Genomic DNA, 16,913 nt, shown 5'->3' with positions numbered 1-16,913 from the left:
GCTCTGCGGCCTGAGTTATAAGGGCGGGGCGGGCAGTGCGCGCTCTTGTGGCCTGCTGTCCTGGCGGCGCCGACAGGAGCGCGGAGATCGTTTCGACATGCTACGCCGTGCTCTGCTCTGCCTGGCCCTGGCCGCGCTAGTCCGCGCGGGCGCCGGCGCCCCCGACGAGGAGGACCACGTCCTGGTGCTCCATAAGGGCAACTTCGACGAGGCGCTGGCGGCCCACAAGTACCTGCTGGTGGAGTTCTGTGAGTGCCGCCCGCTTGTCCGTCCGTCCGGGCCGGGCCTCGCCGTCACCGCGGCGTGGGGACGGAGTGGGGACAGAGGAGGGGCCAGGGGTGCAGGAGCACCGGGGGGACAGAGGGACGGAGGGGGGCTGGAGGGTGGGGGGGCGCAGGGGTCCTGGGCGCCCCTCCCCACCCTCCCTCCCCCGGCCCCGCCAGAGGTGGGTTGGGGGTCTAAAGGGCTGTCAGCTTTCCGGCCACCCCATGGATGCGCTGACTCCTAGCCCCTGGAGAGGCACATCCTTAAGCGGAAACAGCCCACAGACCTGTCAGCGTCCGTGCGCTGCCCGTGTCTTGGGGGTATCCCTCCTGCCCAGCTGGACCCTGAGGGTGACCAAGGGCAGACAGCTTGAATGTGCTTTTATGCCTGAGGTCCACATGGCAGGATGTCTTGAATAGCCTAAGTAAAACAGGGTCGACTGTGTAAGCTGCTACAACTACGAAGGACCACGCAGGGTCCAGTCCCCTAATTGCTTGCCTGGACCAGTTCCCAGAAAACACTGCCCCTGACCACACCACCTTCCACCGGGAACAGCTGTCTTCTGATTAACAGTGTTGCCAACCAGAATCCAAAACCTTTGTGTCCATAAGTGTTTGAGCCCTGACTATTTCAGGGGGAAATCTTAGGCCTAAGACAGCTGCTAACCTGAGTTCAGAGAGAGTCTAAAGAGCTCGTGTTAGATGTGAGTCTTGTACTCATGATTAGTCTCACCGAGTACACGGCTGCCGTGGCTTTAGCTGCCTAACTTCTTTGGTTCCTAAAGGGAAATTCCGGGGACTCAACTGCCCTGATCGCCTGCAGGTAGTAGGAAGTTGCTAATCATTGAAGACAAAGCAGAGTGGGGCTGGTGGTTTGTCATTCACGGCCTCTATCGGATATTGCCCAAGAGAACCAAGCTATCAGCTCAACCTGTGGGTTCAGAGGGGTTATCTTGGTTCAAAGATAAGGATTTTATGGAGGGAAGTAGCAAAGGAGAAGGGAGGGGAGGCAGTGGAGTGGGTTGGTGCTGCCTTCTAGGTCTTGCTTTCTCTCCCAGATGCCCCATGGTGTGGCCACTGCAAGGCTCTGGCCCCGGAGTATGCCAAAGCAGCTGGGAAGCTGAAGGCAGAAGGTTCTGAGATCAGACTGGCCAAGGTGGATGCTACTGAAGAGTCTGACTTGGCCCAGCAGTATGGCGTCCGTGGCTACCCTACCATCAAGTTCTTCAAGAACGGAGACACGGCGTCCCCCAAAGAGTACACAGGTGTGACCGCGGCACGTCCTTTCATTGCCTGCAGTTCTTGAAGATAAGAGGCGTGGAGGAGAACCCATTCTTGAACCCATTCTAGGTCTAGTTCAGACTCTGAGGGTTGTGTGAGGAACATTCTCTCATTCCTGAACCTCTCAAGTGGAGAGGGTCATCCCAGGGGGGTGGCTAGTAGGCTGAGGCTTGTCCTAAGGTTGACCAGCAAGTGGGGGGAGGCTGAGCAAATGGAGCAACACGTCCGCCTTTGCTGGCTCTCTGGTGTGCCTGCCACCAAGGCGGGAGCAAGGGCCTTTCACAGAGGAGGGGCAAGCGGAGATCCGTGGGTACCGGTCTGGGGCTCGTGCCGGTCGTGGCAGAGCTTGAATCCGTGCCCGGCTTCGTCTGCGGCACAGGCCCTCAGTCGCTGCTCGGCCGCCTCCCCTGTGTAGCCTGGTCGGTACCAGTGACAGCGGAGAATCTTTTGTCTGTAAAACAGGTTCTGTGGCTTATCTGCTAGAATCCTTTAGAGCAGCACATCTTGTTAGTTCTGATGTCAGCAGCTCTGGTCTTCTCAGTAGGCTGCTGTTTCATTGCTCCCACTTTTACTTATGTTCACTTTTGGAATGGAAGTGCCTTATGCAGAGTTACCATGATCCCGTCACTAACACTAAGGCTTTGTAGATGAGACAACTCTTTCTGACTCCACCTGTAACTGGTAGCACAGCTTTCACTTATTCTCTGCAGAATGCTTTTTTTTTTTAAGCTATTTTTTAAAGATTTATCTTAAGTGTTTTGTTTCTTTTTTAAAAATACTTATCTATTTGTGGCTGTGTTGGGTCTTCGTTGCTGTGCGCGGGCTTTCTCTAGTTGCAGCAAGCGGGGGCTACTCTTCGTTGCGGTGCACAGGCTTCTCATTGTGATGGCTTCTCTTGTTGCGGAGCACGGGCTCTAGGCACGCAGGCTTTAGTAGTTGTGGCTTGTGGGCTTAGTGGCTCCACGGCATGTGGGATCGTCCCAGACCAGGGATCAAACCCGTGTCCCCTGCATCGGCAGGCAGATTCTTAACCACTGTGCCACCAGGGAAGTCCTAAAGCTATTTTTTTTTTTTTTTTTTTTGCGGTACGCGGACCTCTCACTGTTGTGGCCTCTCCTGTTACGGAGCACAGGCTCCAGACGCGCAGGCTCAGCGGCCATGGCTCACGGGCCCAGCCGCTCCGCGGCATGTGGGATCTTCCCGGATCGAGGCATGAACCCGCGTCCCCTGCATCGGCAGGCGGACCCTCAACCACTGTGCCACCAGGGAAGCCCCCTAAAGCTATTTTTTAAAAAATATTTTATTTATCTATTTTGGCTGTGCCGGGTCTTAGTTGCGGCATGCGGGAACCAGTTCCCTGACCCGGGATCGAACTCGGGCCCCCTGCGTTGGGAGCGTGGAGTCTTACCCATTGGACCACCAGGGAAGTCCCTAAGGCAGAGTTCTTTTAAACATGAGATTTGGCAACCCTTTCCAGGCTGGACCAGGTAGTTGCACCCTATGAGGGGAAAAAGGGTAACTAGCCTCAGTCTCAGGAGGAGCGGTTTTCTTCCTTTTCGTTTTATCTGCTTGGGTGGTGTGCATGGGCTGATCTCTTCCTCCTGTCAGTCCAGGAGGCATGCGGGGCGAGGACACCTGACCAACCTTGGCGCACGAGGTGGTAGAGCCCAGCCCGCTTTCGCAGGGGAAAGCTGGCCTTGAGGCTGACTTGCTAACCAGCCCTTTCTTCCAATCCTACCACATCTCTGATTAAGATGAAGCCTAGTGTGAGACCACTGGGGGGAAAGTGCACGTGTGTTTAATGAATTTAAATGTCAAGGAAAATTTACAAGATGCAAAGGTATTAGTGGAAAAAAATGACTTGTAATCTATTATCCAGAGGTAACCACTGCCTTTTCCTCCTTTAAACACAACCACAGTCTCCCATATACTCGGAAAATCCTTTTTAGCCCTGGAATTTGGGCAGGTATGTAGACAAGATGCCTTTTCTGTGGCAAGAGGATGTTTTGCTCTGGTTTTGGCAGAGAGGTCGGATAAGGATGGGCGGGGAGGGTGGGCGCACCCCTGGTTTCAAGTGGACCCTGCATGTGTTTGGGTGCAGCTGGCAGAGAAGCCGACGATATCGTGAACTGGCTGAAGAAGCGCACAGGTCCTGCTGCCAGCACGCTGTCTGACGCGGCTGCCGCGGAGGCCTTGGTGGAGTCCAGCGAGGTGGCAGTCATCGGCTTCTTTAAGGTAGAGACTTTGGAACTTCATCCCGGGTCTTCCTTCCTCCTGCTGTGGCCTGGGCACCACAGTCTGCCCTGTTGCTGACCAGGGCAGGGGTTCTCAGTGTTGTGGTGGCAGCCACCTCTGTTTCTCCTCTCCAGGACGTGGAGTCGGAGTCTGCCAAGCAGTTCTTACTGGCAGCAGAAGCCACCGATGACATCCCCTTCGGGATCACATCCAACAGTGACATGTTCTCCAAATACCAGCTGGACAAGGACGGGGTTGTCCTCTTTAAGAAGGTGAGTGGCCCTCGGGCAGCGTCCCCCTCCCGCCCCCCCCGTGGGTAGTTGCGGTGCTGTGCTGCAGGGCTGGTGTTGCCTTCGAGGACCTTGCCCGGGCGGCGCTGGCTGCTGGACTGAGGCCCACCTGTTATCAGGGCCCATTTTGCAACGTCAGGTTGTAGGAGCCTCTTAAACAGTGGCCTTCAGCCCTTCAGCTGTGGGCCCTTTGTTCCAGCTTCTGTGGTGGCCCCGGTGCAGTGTTCTATGGAAGCCAGGCGGCTTCGGAGTGTTAGCTTGTTAAAGGAAAGCTGTGGTGATACCTGTACCAAAGTTTGGCATTTTAACCACTTTTAAGTATAGGATTCAGCGGCATTAATTACATTTGCGATGTTGTGCAGCTGTCACTCCTGTTTGTTTCCACTCTGGAGTATTAGTGGCATGTGTTCCCACCCTGTTGGTAGAGCCTGGCCCCAGGGCTCCCTCGGGCTCCTCCAGGCTCTCCCAGCCCCATGTCTGTTATTCCTTCCGTGTGTCTTTTAACCGCTCTGCGCTCTTGCTAGGACACAGCTGAGATGGGTGTGTGCAGGCATTACCCGAGTGGGCGATGGGGGTCTCTCTTTTATCTTAGCCAGCAGACAGTGGCTGAGCACCCATGCTCTTGGGACACAGCTGTCCCTGGACTGGGTGCTGAGTGGAGGAGGGAAGGCTGTGGGGGTGGGGCTGGGCCTTTGACTCCTGTCCTGTTTTGTCCCCAGGGTTAGAAGGTAGTTAGAAGTAGTGTTACAGCAAAGTTGTAAATCGAGTGGTCAGAAAGGACGCAGTGTTTGGGGGGCTGACCCCCCACTGTGTGTGCACTCCCGGTGGGGCACCGCTGAGCCTCCAGCGCCTGGGGGTGGGGAGCATGGGGCGGGGCCTCCCAGCTGCACAGGGTTCTGGGGCAGCTTGCTTTCAGCTCTGTCTGAAGCCCCTTTTTCGAAAGAACTCAAGGCATTATATATGCTCTCTTTTCTTAGTAGACATCCTCATGATGTCCCCTAAAGGGAATAGAATTGCTAAATTAGTCGATTGTCTTCCCAAAAGCGCCCAGGAAACTGTAATTAACAGCTGATTAGGAAAAAACCCTGCCGAGTTGGATGGAATTGAGTGGAACGAAGGTCCTGGGCTCACCCTGCAGTTCTGGGTGAGGGACTGGGAGACTCAGGCCTGTAGAGCTTGCAAATCCCCTTTCATCAGCTTGGTCCACACAGTTCTTTTCCATTATCCTTGAGATCTGGAGTGGCATTTGTCACACTGGATCGATGGTTTTGGTGATCATATGTCCTTGAAGGTTAGCACGATTGTTCCTTGTTCGGCAAACACTGTAGTCACGGTAGCTCATCTGTTCTTGGCCTCAAGTCTTTGGTGTTCACGCAGGCTGGGCACAGCCGACCCCCTCAGGTCTAGTGCCAGTGGGCGGGCATACCGTCTTGCACTCGTTTGCTTCCGGTGACTGTGCTGGAACGGCATGGCTTCCTTGGGCAGCTGTGAGGAAGAGCCTGGCAGAGCCCACAGGCTTTGTATTGGGGGGTCAGACAGCTCCACAGATGAGAGGAAGAAGATGCAGATTCCTGCCCGGCCTGTGGTCCCCATTCTCTGCCGTTACTTGTTCCCCTTCCTTCAGGCTGTTCGCCTAGTTCCTCAGAGTTAGCTGGGTCTTCCAGTGGGCAGCCTCGAGAGCGGGATGGGGCTCCCAGGAACGTCCAGCTGCCACTTGAGAGAGAGGATGGCGAGGGTGGGGCTCCAGCAGAACTTGAGCCCGAGATTCCCAGCTTGGGTCCCAGGTCAGCTGGGTTCCAGGTCTTTGGAACTTGGACCACTGGTTTGAGAGCTGACCATCCTGTGTCTTTGTTTGGTGTTTACTTTGTTTTTCTTTTTCATCTTTGAAGCTGGGGGCTTAAGCGTGGCTGTGGGGCCTGTTCGTGACATTCGCATTGTGGTCTGGAGGGGTGGCCTTTGCCCAGGACCCCAGGCCTCCTGCAGCTGGCTGTTTGGTTTTTACCAAAGCAGACACCGAACGTAGTGTGACATGGCAATATTACCTCGAAGACTGCGTCCCAACAGAGGCACGGCAGTTTTGGAGGAGTGGAGATGGCGGCCTATTTGCCTCTATTGGGGGCTCCATTTTATGCCTGATGGTGCCCAGCCATGGCCAGGCCAGCCTCTCGCCTCCATTTCCTTCCTATTTCTCTGCACCTTCCCTTTGCGGGTGTGGGGAAGGCAGAGCAGGCTTCAGCTCCCTGCTCCTGGCCCTCCGTGTGGTCCTACTTAGCAGCACGTGTTGTGATCAAGCCATGTGTCAGGCCCTACATAAGTGCAGTGGGAGTGGGAAGTGGCCACCTGCTTTTCTGGAAGTTACTTTAGGAAAACACAGAGGGAAATGACCCGGAAAGGAAGGTGAGTGGTTTTTCTCTCCAAGTCCCATTTGAGTTCACAGGGGTGATGGGAGGCTCACTGACCTGCTGGACAGGCCAAGGCACAGCTCAGCCTTCCTCACGAGGAGCTGTGTCTGCCATCCCCATCCAGAGCAGGGCCGCATCTCGCGGCTCTGCAGCGGCAGCCCTCGCCCTTCGTGGCCTCAGGACTTTGAAACTCTTAACAGGTTACTGGAGTTCCCAGAGCTTTTGTGTGTGTGTATTACACCTATTCATTTTTATTGTGTTAGAAGTGTTAGAAGTTAGAACTGAGAAATTGAAAAAAAAAACAAATAACTTGTTCATTCTGAAGTAACAGTAATAAATGTTAACATGTTATCAAAAATGACATTTTGGAAAAAAAAAAAAAATGACATTTTGGGGGAATTCCCTGGCGGTCTAGTGGTTAGGAATCCGCACTTTCACTGCAGAGGGCCTGGGTTCAATCTCTGGTTGGGGAACTAAGATCCCACAAGCTAGATGGTGCAGCCAAAAAAAAGATATTTTTGTGAAAATTAATTTTTCCCCAACAACAACATCTTAGGGGTAAGAGTGGTATTTTAGATTTCTGCTGGTCTCTAATGTCTGCCCAAACAGAAGACAGCTGGGTTCTCCTGTTTGCCTTTAGTCTGACGTAATGTCACACTGTACTGCACACTCCGGGGGGAAAGGGTGACAAGGCACCTGCCGTCTGAGCATGATTGTGAAAATCACTCTGACCTTGCATCCACCCTGGGAGGGCCTTGGACCCACAGGGGTGAGGCCCGCACTGGGAGAGCTGCAGTTTTAGGGACTTGGCAATGAGGCAGTCCTCTGGCACCCAGGACGTGGGGTTCTCTTGGCTTGTCAGGAACATGTCGGGGCAGGGTCTGGGTCAGCTGCTGCCATCCTGGCACGTGGGAGGCTGCCTGCCAGTGTTCGTGGGGAGCCTGCGTGCGCTCCTAGTGACCTCACTGTTGCCTGGTTGCCCAGAGGTTATGTCCCTGCAGCCGTCACCTGGTTTTGCTTTGGATGGAGGCACGTGGGTCCTGCCCCCAACTGTGCTCAAAACCCAGACAGGAAAATGCTGCAGACTGCGTTCCTGGCCAAGTCGGGCCAGCCGGGGCAATAGGGGGCTTTGTGGAGAGCCTCGGCATCCACACCTTTCTCTCTCCACAGTTTGATGAAGGCCGGAACAACTTTGAGGGGGAGGTCACCAAGGAGAAACTTCTGGACTTCATCAAGCACAACCAGTTACCCCTGGTCATCGAGTTCACTGAGCAGGTGTGGCTCTGTGCTGCTGGTCCTGCACCTGGTGGGGGGAGGTTTCAGGGGGTCATGATGTACGGTCGTGGGGACCCCCACTTGCAGAGCCCCTGCTGTTGTCCAGGCTTGTGGTGGCATTGGGGCCATTGAGAGAATAGCCTGTGTCAACAGTTTGGTTTGTGACTCAGACCAAGTAACTTGCGTTTCTAACACAGACAGCCCCGAAGATCTTCGGAGGGGAAATTAAGACACACATCCTGCTGTTCCTGCCGAAGAGCGTGTCCGACTACGAGGGAAAGCTGAGCAACTTCAAAAAAGCTGCCGAGAGCTTCAAGGGCAAGGTGAGCACTCCCGGTGGCCTGCGGGTGGCTCGGCCCCAGGTTGAAGGCTGGTCCAGAGTGTTCTTCCTGCCTCAGGACAGCCTGTTTAGTCTCGGGGTCCCAGCTGTTGGGAGTGGGCAGCAGGGAGGCAGAGGGAGCCCTTGTCCTACAGTGCCGTCAGCGTGCCTTTTCTCCCCCAAGATCCTGTTTATCTTCATCGATAGCGACCATGCTGACAACCAGCGCATCCTGGAGTTCTTCGGCCTGAAGAAGGAGGAGTGCCCGGCCGTGCGCCTCATCACGCTGGAGGAGGAGATGACCAAGTACAAGCCAGAGTCGGACGAGCTGACGGCAGAGAAGATCACCGAGTTCTGCCACCGCTTCTTGGAGGGCAAGATCAAGGTATAGGCCGTGTCTGGGGGTGGGCTGGGGGTACTGCTGAGGATCCTGGGGGCGCACCTCCTCCTGAGGCTCTGGAAGCAGCTAGGCAGCGGAGGGGTCCCTGGGTGACCGCGCATGCCTGACCCTGCTCTACCTGCCCTCTAGCCCCACCTGATGAGCCAGGAGCTGCCTGATGACTGGGACAAGCAGCCTGTCAAAGTGCTCGTTGGGAAGAACTTCGAAGAGGTCGCTTTTGATGAGAAAAAGAACGTCTTTGTGGAGTTCTGTAAGTGAGGCCCTCCAGCTCCTCAGGGCTCGGTGGGGCAGTGTACTTTCCGGCCGAGCAAGACTCAGAACGGCTCTCTTTCAGACGCCCCGTGGTGCGGTCACTGCAAGCAGCTGGCCCCCATCTGGGATAAGCTGGGAGAGACGTATAAGGACCACGAGAACGTCATCATTGCCAAGATGGACTCCACAGCCAATGAGGTGGAGGCGGTGAAAGTGCACAGCTTCCCCACGCTCAAGTTCTTCCCCGCCAGCGCCGACAGGATGGTGCGCCCGCCATCGGGGGCTGGGTGGGAAGGGTGTGCAGGGGCGGTGGGGGGCTGTCAGGTAGGACCGCTTCCCGCATCTCATTCCCCTCCCCACAGGTCATCGACTACAATGGGGAGCGGACACTGGACGGTTTTAAGAAGTTCCTGGAGAGCGGCGGCCAGGACGGAGCCGGGGATGATGATGTAGGTGGTCACCGGACCCTGCCGCCCATGGGACATGCTTTCTCAGTGCTGCCGGGTAGCACTATACAGGGGTGTTGCGAGGGTTTTTAGGTGCCAGTGTTTGCTCAGGAATCTTCTCAGGCTCGTCTGGTACGTTCCCTGTCGAGCTGAGGTGCTCTGCTGGGTGTGAGCTCAGGCCTGTCCACATCAGCGAGGGTCACCTGGGGGTAGTGGAGGGGACATCAGAAGTGCCAGGCCAGGAGGGTGTGGCAGGGTGGGCGTGGTGAAGGGAATGGTCAGCTGAGGCCGCAGGGCCCGCCCGGAAGCGGAAGTGCGGGGATGTGGGACCAGGGGGCAGACCTGCTGGGGGGCGGGGGCAGGTGAGGAGTGCCAGGGCCGTTTGTGCCGCTGTGGTTCATGGGCTGCCACTGGCCTCTCAGACTCTAGGGCTACAGGGGTGGATGTTACACACCAGCAGTTCCCTGCTTGGTCTTCACGCTGGGGCAGCCCCTGCGCTCACCTGCTGGATGGCGTGGGCTGGGCTGCCACAGCACCAGCTCTGCTTCCCCCCTGTCTTGTGGGCAGAAGTCCCCGTGCCTCGCTCTCCTCGGGAAGCGCACCCCACATATACGCACATCTGCTCACAGAGACCAAAGTTGGCTGCTTGTGCCCGAGTGGCCAGCTGGTCCCTGGCGTACTTGGCATGGGTGTGGGGGCCTCAGCATGCCAGCTTGGCCTGGACCTCTCATTTCCCTTCCTTTTCATCCTCCGTCCCAGGATCTAGAAGACCTCGAAGAAGCAGAAGAGCCTGATCTGGAGGAAGACGATGATCAAAAAGCTGTGAAAGATGAACTGTAACACAGAAAACCAGACCTGGGCACCCAAACCCGGCACCTCCCAGTGGGCTGCACACCCAGCAGCACAGCCTCCGGACGCCCACAGACCCTCCCGGAGAGGGAGCGTCGATCGGAAATGCAGGGAACTTTTTTGAAGCCACACTTCACTCTAACACACGTGTAAATCTAAACCCGTCTTCCTTTGCTTTTCAACTTTTGGAAAGGGGTTTATTTCCAGGCCAGCCCAGCCCATCTTGGTGGGCCTTTTTTTTAAATTGTGATGTACTTTTTTGTACATGGTTCTGTCCAGAGTGCCCGCTAAAATGTTTTGGAATCTCATGCTGGCAATGTCTCATTCCTGTTAGGTTTATACTATCACTTTAAAAAAAAAATTCCATCTGTGGGATTTTTAGATGTTTTTGGAAGTCAGGGCGTCTGTTCCACCTTGGCCAGGCCTCCCTGGGACTCCTGTCCCCTGTGTGGGGCAGGACCAGGCCGGTCTGGACAGGTCCCTCACCTCATGCGGTGTTGCCATGGTGGAGCGTGGCTCCTGCATCGTTTGGTTAAATGGTGACTTCAGGTTTCTGTCACAGGGGCCCCCCCCATGACTGGAGGGTGCAGCTGCAGCCCCCTCCTTCCCCAAGCCAGGGTCCTTGTTGCTCTGTGACATCCAGGGTGGCCTGAGGCCTGCACCAGGCAGAACCAGGACCCTCCGTTCCAGGCTGGGAGACGGCCAAGGATGCTTGCTTGAGCCGAATCACATGTTGACAGTTCTTCAGGCATTTCTACCACAATATTGGAATTGGACACATTGGCCAAATAAAATTGAAATTTTCTGCCTGTTGTTGCCTCTGCCTTACAACCTCCAGGCACGGGGAGTGGGGCTGGAATTCCAGGTTTCTCGGGAGAGGAGGTGGGCTTGGTGGGGGCCGCTCTTGTCGAGACATCTCTTTCTTGGAACGCAGCAGAGACGCAGAAGCGTGCACAAATCCTGTGGGCACAGTGTGCGGAGCTGTCACCATCATGACGGGGTGAGGGCTGCCTCTTGGCCCTGTTCCTGTGCCGTCAGGCTGGCTTACCTGTGACGCAGTTCGGCAGCTTTACCCGCCGTGGGCATCCAGTGGTCACAACATGGATTCTCCCCATGTGCCATGTCAGGACGTGATGGTCAGGGACGCGTGGCTCTAACCTTAACCCTCAGGTGGGGAGCGGCCCCTCCCCACCGCTGTCTGGAACCACTGCAGCTTCTGATGAGAAATCAGGGGCGTTCAGACTTCAAGAATGCTGTGCTCATCACCAAACCTTCATGTAGAAAAGAATCTGGAGTTAAAGTTGCAAATCTCTATTTTTAAGATGTAATTTGACTTCTAGAACCCCTGCTTACTCATAGTTTACATAGGGAAGAGTATCTCGATTGATTTTTTTTCCCCACAAACTCAAAAGCTGCCAGCCTGGCTGCAGTGTTGGGCTGATGGCACCTGAGCGTGGATTGGTGACACCTCTTGGGCCTTGGGGAGAGCTCTGAGTGGGAGACCCACAGGGGGCCAGCCGGGCTCAGATGGGTGTCTGTCCCCCGGCCAGAACAGCCCTGCCCAGCCCGGGGCTTCCCGTCTGTTGCTCTGTGCACACATCTGTAGCCACAGGTAGGACAGCAGGGCTGTTGATGACGTTATTGGAGGGAACAGGTGGAGATCCAGTCCACTTAGGGAGGTCAAGGACAGACTAAATGTGGCTAGGTCTCCGAGGAGCCTGGCCTGTCGCTCCACGTGCTCCAGCGGTCCCTCCAACTTGCTGCCTGGTGTAGGAAGTGTGCATGCATTTCCTGATTCCCAGCCCCCAGTTCTGATGCTGCTGGGACCTTGGAGGTGGCAGAGGCAGTTCCAGCAGACGTGACCATGAGACTTGCTGTGAATGTGGTTCCCTTTGTGGTCTCGGCCCATGGGGAGGTGGGTGTGTCATTTCCCCCATGACCGCAGCTACGCTCCAGCCAGAGGCCCAGGTGTCTGCTCTCGCCCTCACAAACCCCAGGACTGCTCCTGCCTCTCACCTGGGCGTGTGGTACACAGCTGGTGTCCAGGGAGAACCTGGTGTTAGCACCCTTGGCAGCACCAACCAAGCCCCGGCTTGTCCACACGCTCTGGCATCCAGGTACCGCTCCCCAGCTCAGCCCACGGCCGGACTCCCTTCCCTGGTTCTCAGGTGGTCTGTGCCAGGGCTGCTCCAGGGTCTGTGTGTGTTGTGCCTCGGCTGTGCTGACACAATGAGATGTGTATCTGTGAAAGAGTGAGCTCGGGCACTTGGAGCTTCTGTGGGAGATCGCTGGGGAGATGTCAGCTCTGCCCTCCTAAACGTGAGCGGGTTCCCCAGGGTTATGCGCGTGGTTTCCAGAGGAGGGAACCCAGGGTGGGCTGAGAGCAGGGCTGTCAGGAGTCACAGCTGCAAGGGGTGGGCTATGCCCCGTGACAGGCGTGGGTGACCCTGCAGACCAGCTGTGTGGAGCCTGGCCCTCCGCATAGAAAGCTTGGGACCAGGTGTCGCTGCCCGGAACAGGGCCGTCATGTGCTCCTGGGAGGGGGAGTGAGTCACCGATACCTTTCCCCTTTTGCCCAGGCAGCTGATTAGCACATTCCTGGGTCTGGGTTTGCTGGGACATGGTGGTTGGAGTCCCAAACCCGGCAACGCTGGTGGATTAGCGAAGTAACTTTGCAGGCTATGGGGTAGGCAGTCAAGGCTTAACAGCCTGGGGTGTCCCAATCTCTCTCTTCCTCTGTCCAGCTGGTAGGAAGCTATTGGCCTGGAACTAAAAAGCAACTGCTGGGCCTGTGTACCGGACCCTCGAGGTCTGGCTTCTGCACCTGCCAGGAGGCAGCTGAGTGGGCCCTGCACAGACTCCCCTCCAGGCCCCTGGCTTGTTTTCTGCTAGATGCAAAGCTTTGCTAGTTGAGTTTCCTTGGACTTTTCAAAGTAAGAGTTTTGCCCTGAATGTTTCACTTGCTTTAGTTCTCCAGAAGGCAGAACCTGAAAGTTGTGCAAACCAGGTCACTTGAGAAGTTCACACGGGCAGAGGCTCAGGGGCAAAGCTGTGTAAATACAGGTTTGGTGCTGGTGTGGTTGTGTGAAGAGCAGGTTAGACTGCTCATGGCTGGCTTCTGCCGAAAGGCTTCTGAGTGAGTTGCTGTAGGCCGTGTCCATGGCTTTGAGGACGTGCTGCCCATGTCCTGAACAGAATGACTTTCAGGCATCTGTCCCTTCTTGGATCCAGACATCCAAACAGAAACCCCAAAGCCGAGATCCTGAGCTCTCTCAGCTTGCCTCTAGCAGGATAGAGCGGGAGGGTCGCTCTTGGGGTCGCCAAGAGACCCACCCTGATGGTTTGCCCTGCCTGGCCTAAGGCCTGTCACTGGTGGGAAAAAACATGTTGTTGGTGGCAGCTTCATCGGAGTTCTTTCATTTGATCCTCTGAGCAGGGCAGGCAGACAGAACTTTCCACAACATCAGAAAAGGCAATCTTCACATCAAAGGAAAGTTCTGTCTCTGTGTACAGCATAGGACTTTGTCTCTGGGCTTCGTGTAAACAAGCCGGAAGAAACTGTACCCAGTTCCTCCCAAGTGACCAAGAGTTAGGGCCACCCAGCATCATACTCTGAGCCTGAAATGCAGGAACACTGGGAACCACCCCTCCCTCCAGGCCCCTGCAGGGCCTGAGTCAGGTGGAGTTTCCCATGTAACATTAGTGGCAACAAGGCAGGCAGAGAAACCCTGTCAGGGCAGGGAGCCCACCGTGGGCAGTGGCCTATCCTCAGCAGCATTTGGCCCAAGGCTTTGCACCTAGGGTGCTGATGCATTTGTTGATTTGATTTTGTTGGATCAAGATCAGCCTGGTGATGCAAGGACTTCCGGTGCCCAAGTCCCTGCCCCCCCCATACAGAGCGCTGACTATCCGTGGTTCTGTCAGCATCCAGGCCTTCAGTGACTGCCCGGAGGATCTTGCCAACGTTAGGGGCTGAACCGCACCCCACCCCAATATTCATGTTTTGAAGTGTTAACCCCCAATACCCCAGCGTGTGACCTTATTTGGAAGTGGAGTTGTTGCAGATATGATTGCTTAAGATGAGGTCATACTAGAGTAGCGTGGGCCCTAATCCAATGGCTGATCTCCTTATTAAAAGGGGAAATTTGGACACAGACACCTACTCCGGGACAGCACCATGTGAACACGAAGGTGGAGATGGGTGATACGTCTACAGGCCAGTGAACGTCAACGACTTGCCACCAGAAGCCAGGAGATGGGCCTGGAGCAGATTCTCCCTGGGAAGGAAACAGCCCTGCCGGCAGCTTGATCTTGATCTCCAGAACTATTGTTTGAGACCCCCAGTCTGGTACTTCATTACAGCAGCCCTGGAAGAGCAATATGGCCAGCTTCAGATGCTGCGGGGACTGTGTGGACCCCACAGGCCCAGCTCTGCTCCCAGGGCGTGTCTCCTGTGCGCGTCCATCCATTGGCTCTTGTCTCGCACTGAAGCCTGAGCCCCACCTCGGACCTCGGCCGCCGCACTGAAGGCAGCCAGTGCTGGCCCAGCCTGCTGGGATATCTCACAATTCCGCTGGTTGTACTCCTACAGGTAAGTATGCTCTAGGTCAGGTGCAGAGGGCACACACAGCCCAGGACGTGACAGCTATGGCATCACGGTCCTTGGGTAGCAGACTAGATACCATGTTGAGTGTGAGCACCTGTGTTCTTGGCCGGAAGTAGCAGGAGCCTGGAACCAGGAGGAATATAGGGGAATGGGAAGGAGGGGAATGAGGACCTGGGGGTGGAGGCGGCTAGGGGGTGGTCCCAAAGTAAGGTCGGATGGGTTGAGTGGGAGCTGAGGCATTTAGATTCTAATCTGGGAGATTTCCAAGCAGGGCAGTGCCACTGAAGCCCACGTTTTGGGAAAACTGCCCTGAGAGTGATACGAGCCATGATGGAAGGTGATAAGTGACAGGGAGATGAGTAGGGATGGGCCGCCTTCTCCACAGCAGGACCCTGTCCTGTGCTTCCTCAGGTGTGGGTGGCCCCCTTGCCTTCCCAGGAGGCAGAGGCAGCTGTGCTCACCACACATCATGCCCTTCTCCCCAAGTTCCCGGGACTGTAGGAGACCCTGACCTTGGTACCTGTTTGCCTTCCTTATGGGCCCTGCCCTTCTAGCGCCTCTCCTGCCCTCTGTCAGGCACCTTCGAGGTCCAGCTGAGGGGCAGGGAGCGTGGCCAGGAAGGATCTGACCCCTTTGGCCAGGAACAGTGACAGGTGGGTTGAAAGATGAACCACTAAACATGATCCTGAGGGCACGGCTGGAGCGGCTCAGTTTCAGCCCCTCGGGTGTAAGCATGACTGCGCAGCTTTATATAGCTCTGCGGGCCCTATATAAGCAGGAGGTGCCCTGGCCAGCAGGAGCACGGAGAGCACTGAGGTGGCTGTGCTGGAGATCATCATCAGCTGGAAGAGCCTGCACGCCACTCTGGTCGGGGCACCTTCCTCCCCCAAGCAGTAGGGTCCCCACAGGGGTGGCCCACACCATAGCTGCCAGGATGCCCAGCAGAACAGTCCGCTATGCCCGCTACAGCCCGAGGCAGCGGCGCCGGAGGCTACTGGCTGATCGCAGTGTGCGCTTCCCTAACGATGTCCTGTTCTTGGACCACATCCGCCAGGGCGACCTGGAGCAGGTGGGGCGCTTCATCCGGGCTCGGAAAGTCTCCCTGGACACCATCCACCCCTCAGGTGAGTGAGGGTCTGTGGGGTGGCAGGGCCAGTGAGGGTCTGTGGGGTGGCAGGGGAAGGCCTGAGCCTTGACCCCTCCTGTCCTGTTCAGGTCTGGCTGCCCTTCACGAAGCAGTGCTTTCTGGAAACCTGGAGTGCGTGAAGCTGCTAGTCAAATACGGGGCGGACATTCATCAGCGAGATGAGACAGGCTGGACACCCCTGCACATCGCTTGCAGCGATGGGTACCCTGACATAGCCAGGTGAGAGGGTGGCTTCCAGGATGTGGTCCCCCAAAAGGTGGCCCTGCTGGTGTAGCTAAGAACCCTAAGGGCTTCTGGAATCTCATTTCTGCCCTGTTGCCCTCCCAAGAGAAAACTGCAAAAGTCAGCCGTAGTTTCCAAAGGGTCTGGTTTCTTCCTCCTCACCTCACCTGGAAAAATAAAAAACAGGTGGACCTCAGAACCCCAGCCTGCTACCCTGGGGCAGGGGTGAGCATCCCGCAGGCCACCTCCCTTCCTCAACCAGGGATGCCCTTTGCACCCAGGTACCTCATTTCCCTGGGGGCAGACAGAGAAGCAGCCAACGACGATGGTGATCTGCCCTCGGACCTCATTGACCCTGACTTCAAGGACTTGGTGGAGTTATTCAAAGGGACTAAGATGGACTGAGCCCAGCCCCGCCCTCCTAGGGCTCTAGCCTTCCCTGGAGACGTCAGGTGCCCACCTCCCCCAAGTGCCAGGAGTGCCCCACCAGCCGGGCTGGGGGCCGCCCAGGCTGGCCAGGACCCCATACTTGGGCACAACCCTCGCCCCCCGACCCCGGCCTGGCTTTTCCTCCAGGTGAATTTTTTATTGCGACACTTTATACTTTTTCAATAAACCTGATTCCCAAGCCCGTGGTGATGGCCTGATTACTGGGGACCGGCCCGTCCCAGTCCTTCGGCTCCGGCTGCTCCTGTGGTCAGCGGACCCCGCCCTCCACTCTGGTCTAGGGGTCCGGCAGCGCCGGAGCAAGGAGCCAGAGCCCCGCGGCTCCCGACCGCCAGTTCCTGCAGTTCGTCGACCCCGCTGCCCCCCGGCCCTGTCCCAGGACCCCGACCCCGCCGGCCCGGACCCCCCCAGAACCCCGCTGCCTCGAGAGCCCGTCCGCGCCATCCCCCGTCCCCCACGGCCGCCAACTCCACAAACCC

At 56.6% G+C, this 16,913-nt stretch overlaps 2 protein-coding genes across 3 annotated transcripts; both read left to right on the top strand.

Moving 5' to 3' along the window:
- The first annotated feature begins 37 nt into the window (after positions 1-37).
- Positions 38-10,821, top strand: P4HB (prolyl 4-hydroxylase subunit beta). 2 transcript variants are annotated; one of them, XM_049702595.1, is made up of 11 exons: positions 38-248; positions 1,322-1,528; positions 3,646-3,779; positions 3,914-4,051; positions 7,642-7,746; positions 7,944-8,069; positions 8,250-8,450; positions 8,595-8,715; positions 8,800-8,981; positions 9,080-9,295; positions 9,923-10,821. In XM_049702595.1, the coding sequence occupies exons 1-10, from the start codon at positions 98-100 to the stop codon at positions 9,254-9,256; spliced, it is 1,542 nt and encodes a 513-aa protein (XP_049558552.1). In that variant the 5' UTR covers positions 38-97; the 3' UTR covers positions 9,257-9,295; positions 9,923-10,821. The 2 variants fall into 2 exon arrangements, with proteins under 2 accessions (XP_049558552.1, XP_004275625.1); XM_004275577.3 differs by having other exon boundaries at positions 39-248; positions 9,080-9,166.
- Positions 10,822-15,296: 4,475 nt separating this feature from the next.
- PPP1R27 (protein phosphatase 1 regulatory subunit 27) lies at positions 15,297-16,615 on the top strand. Its single transcript, XM_004275576.3, has 3 exons — positions 15,297-15,742; positions 15,834-15,984; positions 16,269-16,615. Exons 1-3 carry the CDS (start codon positions 15,298-15,300, stop codon positions 16,390-16,392), a joined length of 720 nt encoding a protein of 239 aa, XP_004275624.2. The 5' UTR covers position 15,297; the 3' UTR covers positions 16,393-16,615.
- Positions 16,616-16,913: the final 298 nt, after the last annotated feature.

Source organism: Orcinus orca, chromosome 19, assembly GCF_937001465.1.
Source record: "Orcinus orca chromosome 19, mOrcOrc1.1, whole genome shotgun sequence".
Lineage (NCBI taxonomy): Eukaryota > Metazoa > Chordata > Mammalia > Artiodactyla > Delphinidae > Orcinus > Orcinus orca.
Note: the sequence above shows the minus strand (reverse complement) of the source record. Positions and strands in the feature narration are given on the sequence as shown.

Coding starts and splice junctions, on each gene's coding strand:
- PPP1R27 (XM_004275576.3), top strand. CDS start 15,298: ATGATCCTGAGGGCACGGCTGGAGCGGCTCAGTTTCAGCCCCTCGGGT. Junction 15,743..15,833: donor GGACACCATCCACCCCTCAG/GTGAGTGAGGGT, acceptor TGTCCTGTTCAG/GTCTGGCTGCCCTTCACGAA. Junction 15,985..16,268: donor GGGTACCCTGACATAGCCAG/GTGAGAGGGTGG, acceptor CTTTGCACCCAG/GTACCTCATTTCCCTGGGGG.
- P4HB (XM_049702595.1), top strand. CDS start 98: ATGCTACGCCGTGCTCTGCTCTGCCTGGCCCTGGCCGCGCTAGTCCGC. Junction 1,529..3,645: donor GTCCCCCAAAGAGTACACAG/GTGTGACCGCGG, acceptor GTTTGGGTGCAG/CTGGCAGAGAAGCCGACGAT. Junction 8,982..9,079: donor CCGCCAGCGCCGACAGGATG/GTGCGCCCGCCA, acceptor CCCTCCCCACAG/GTCATCGACTACAATGGGGA.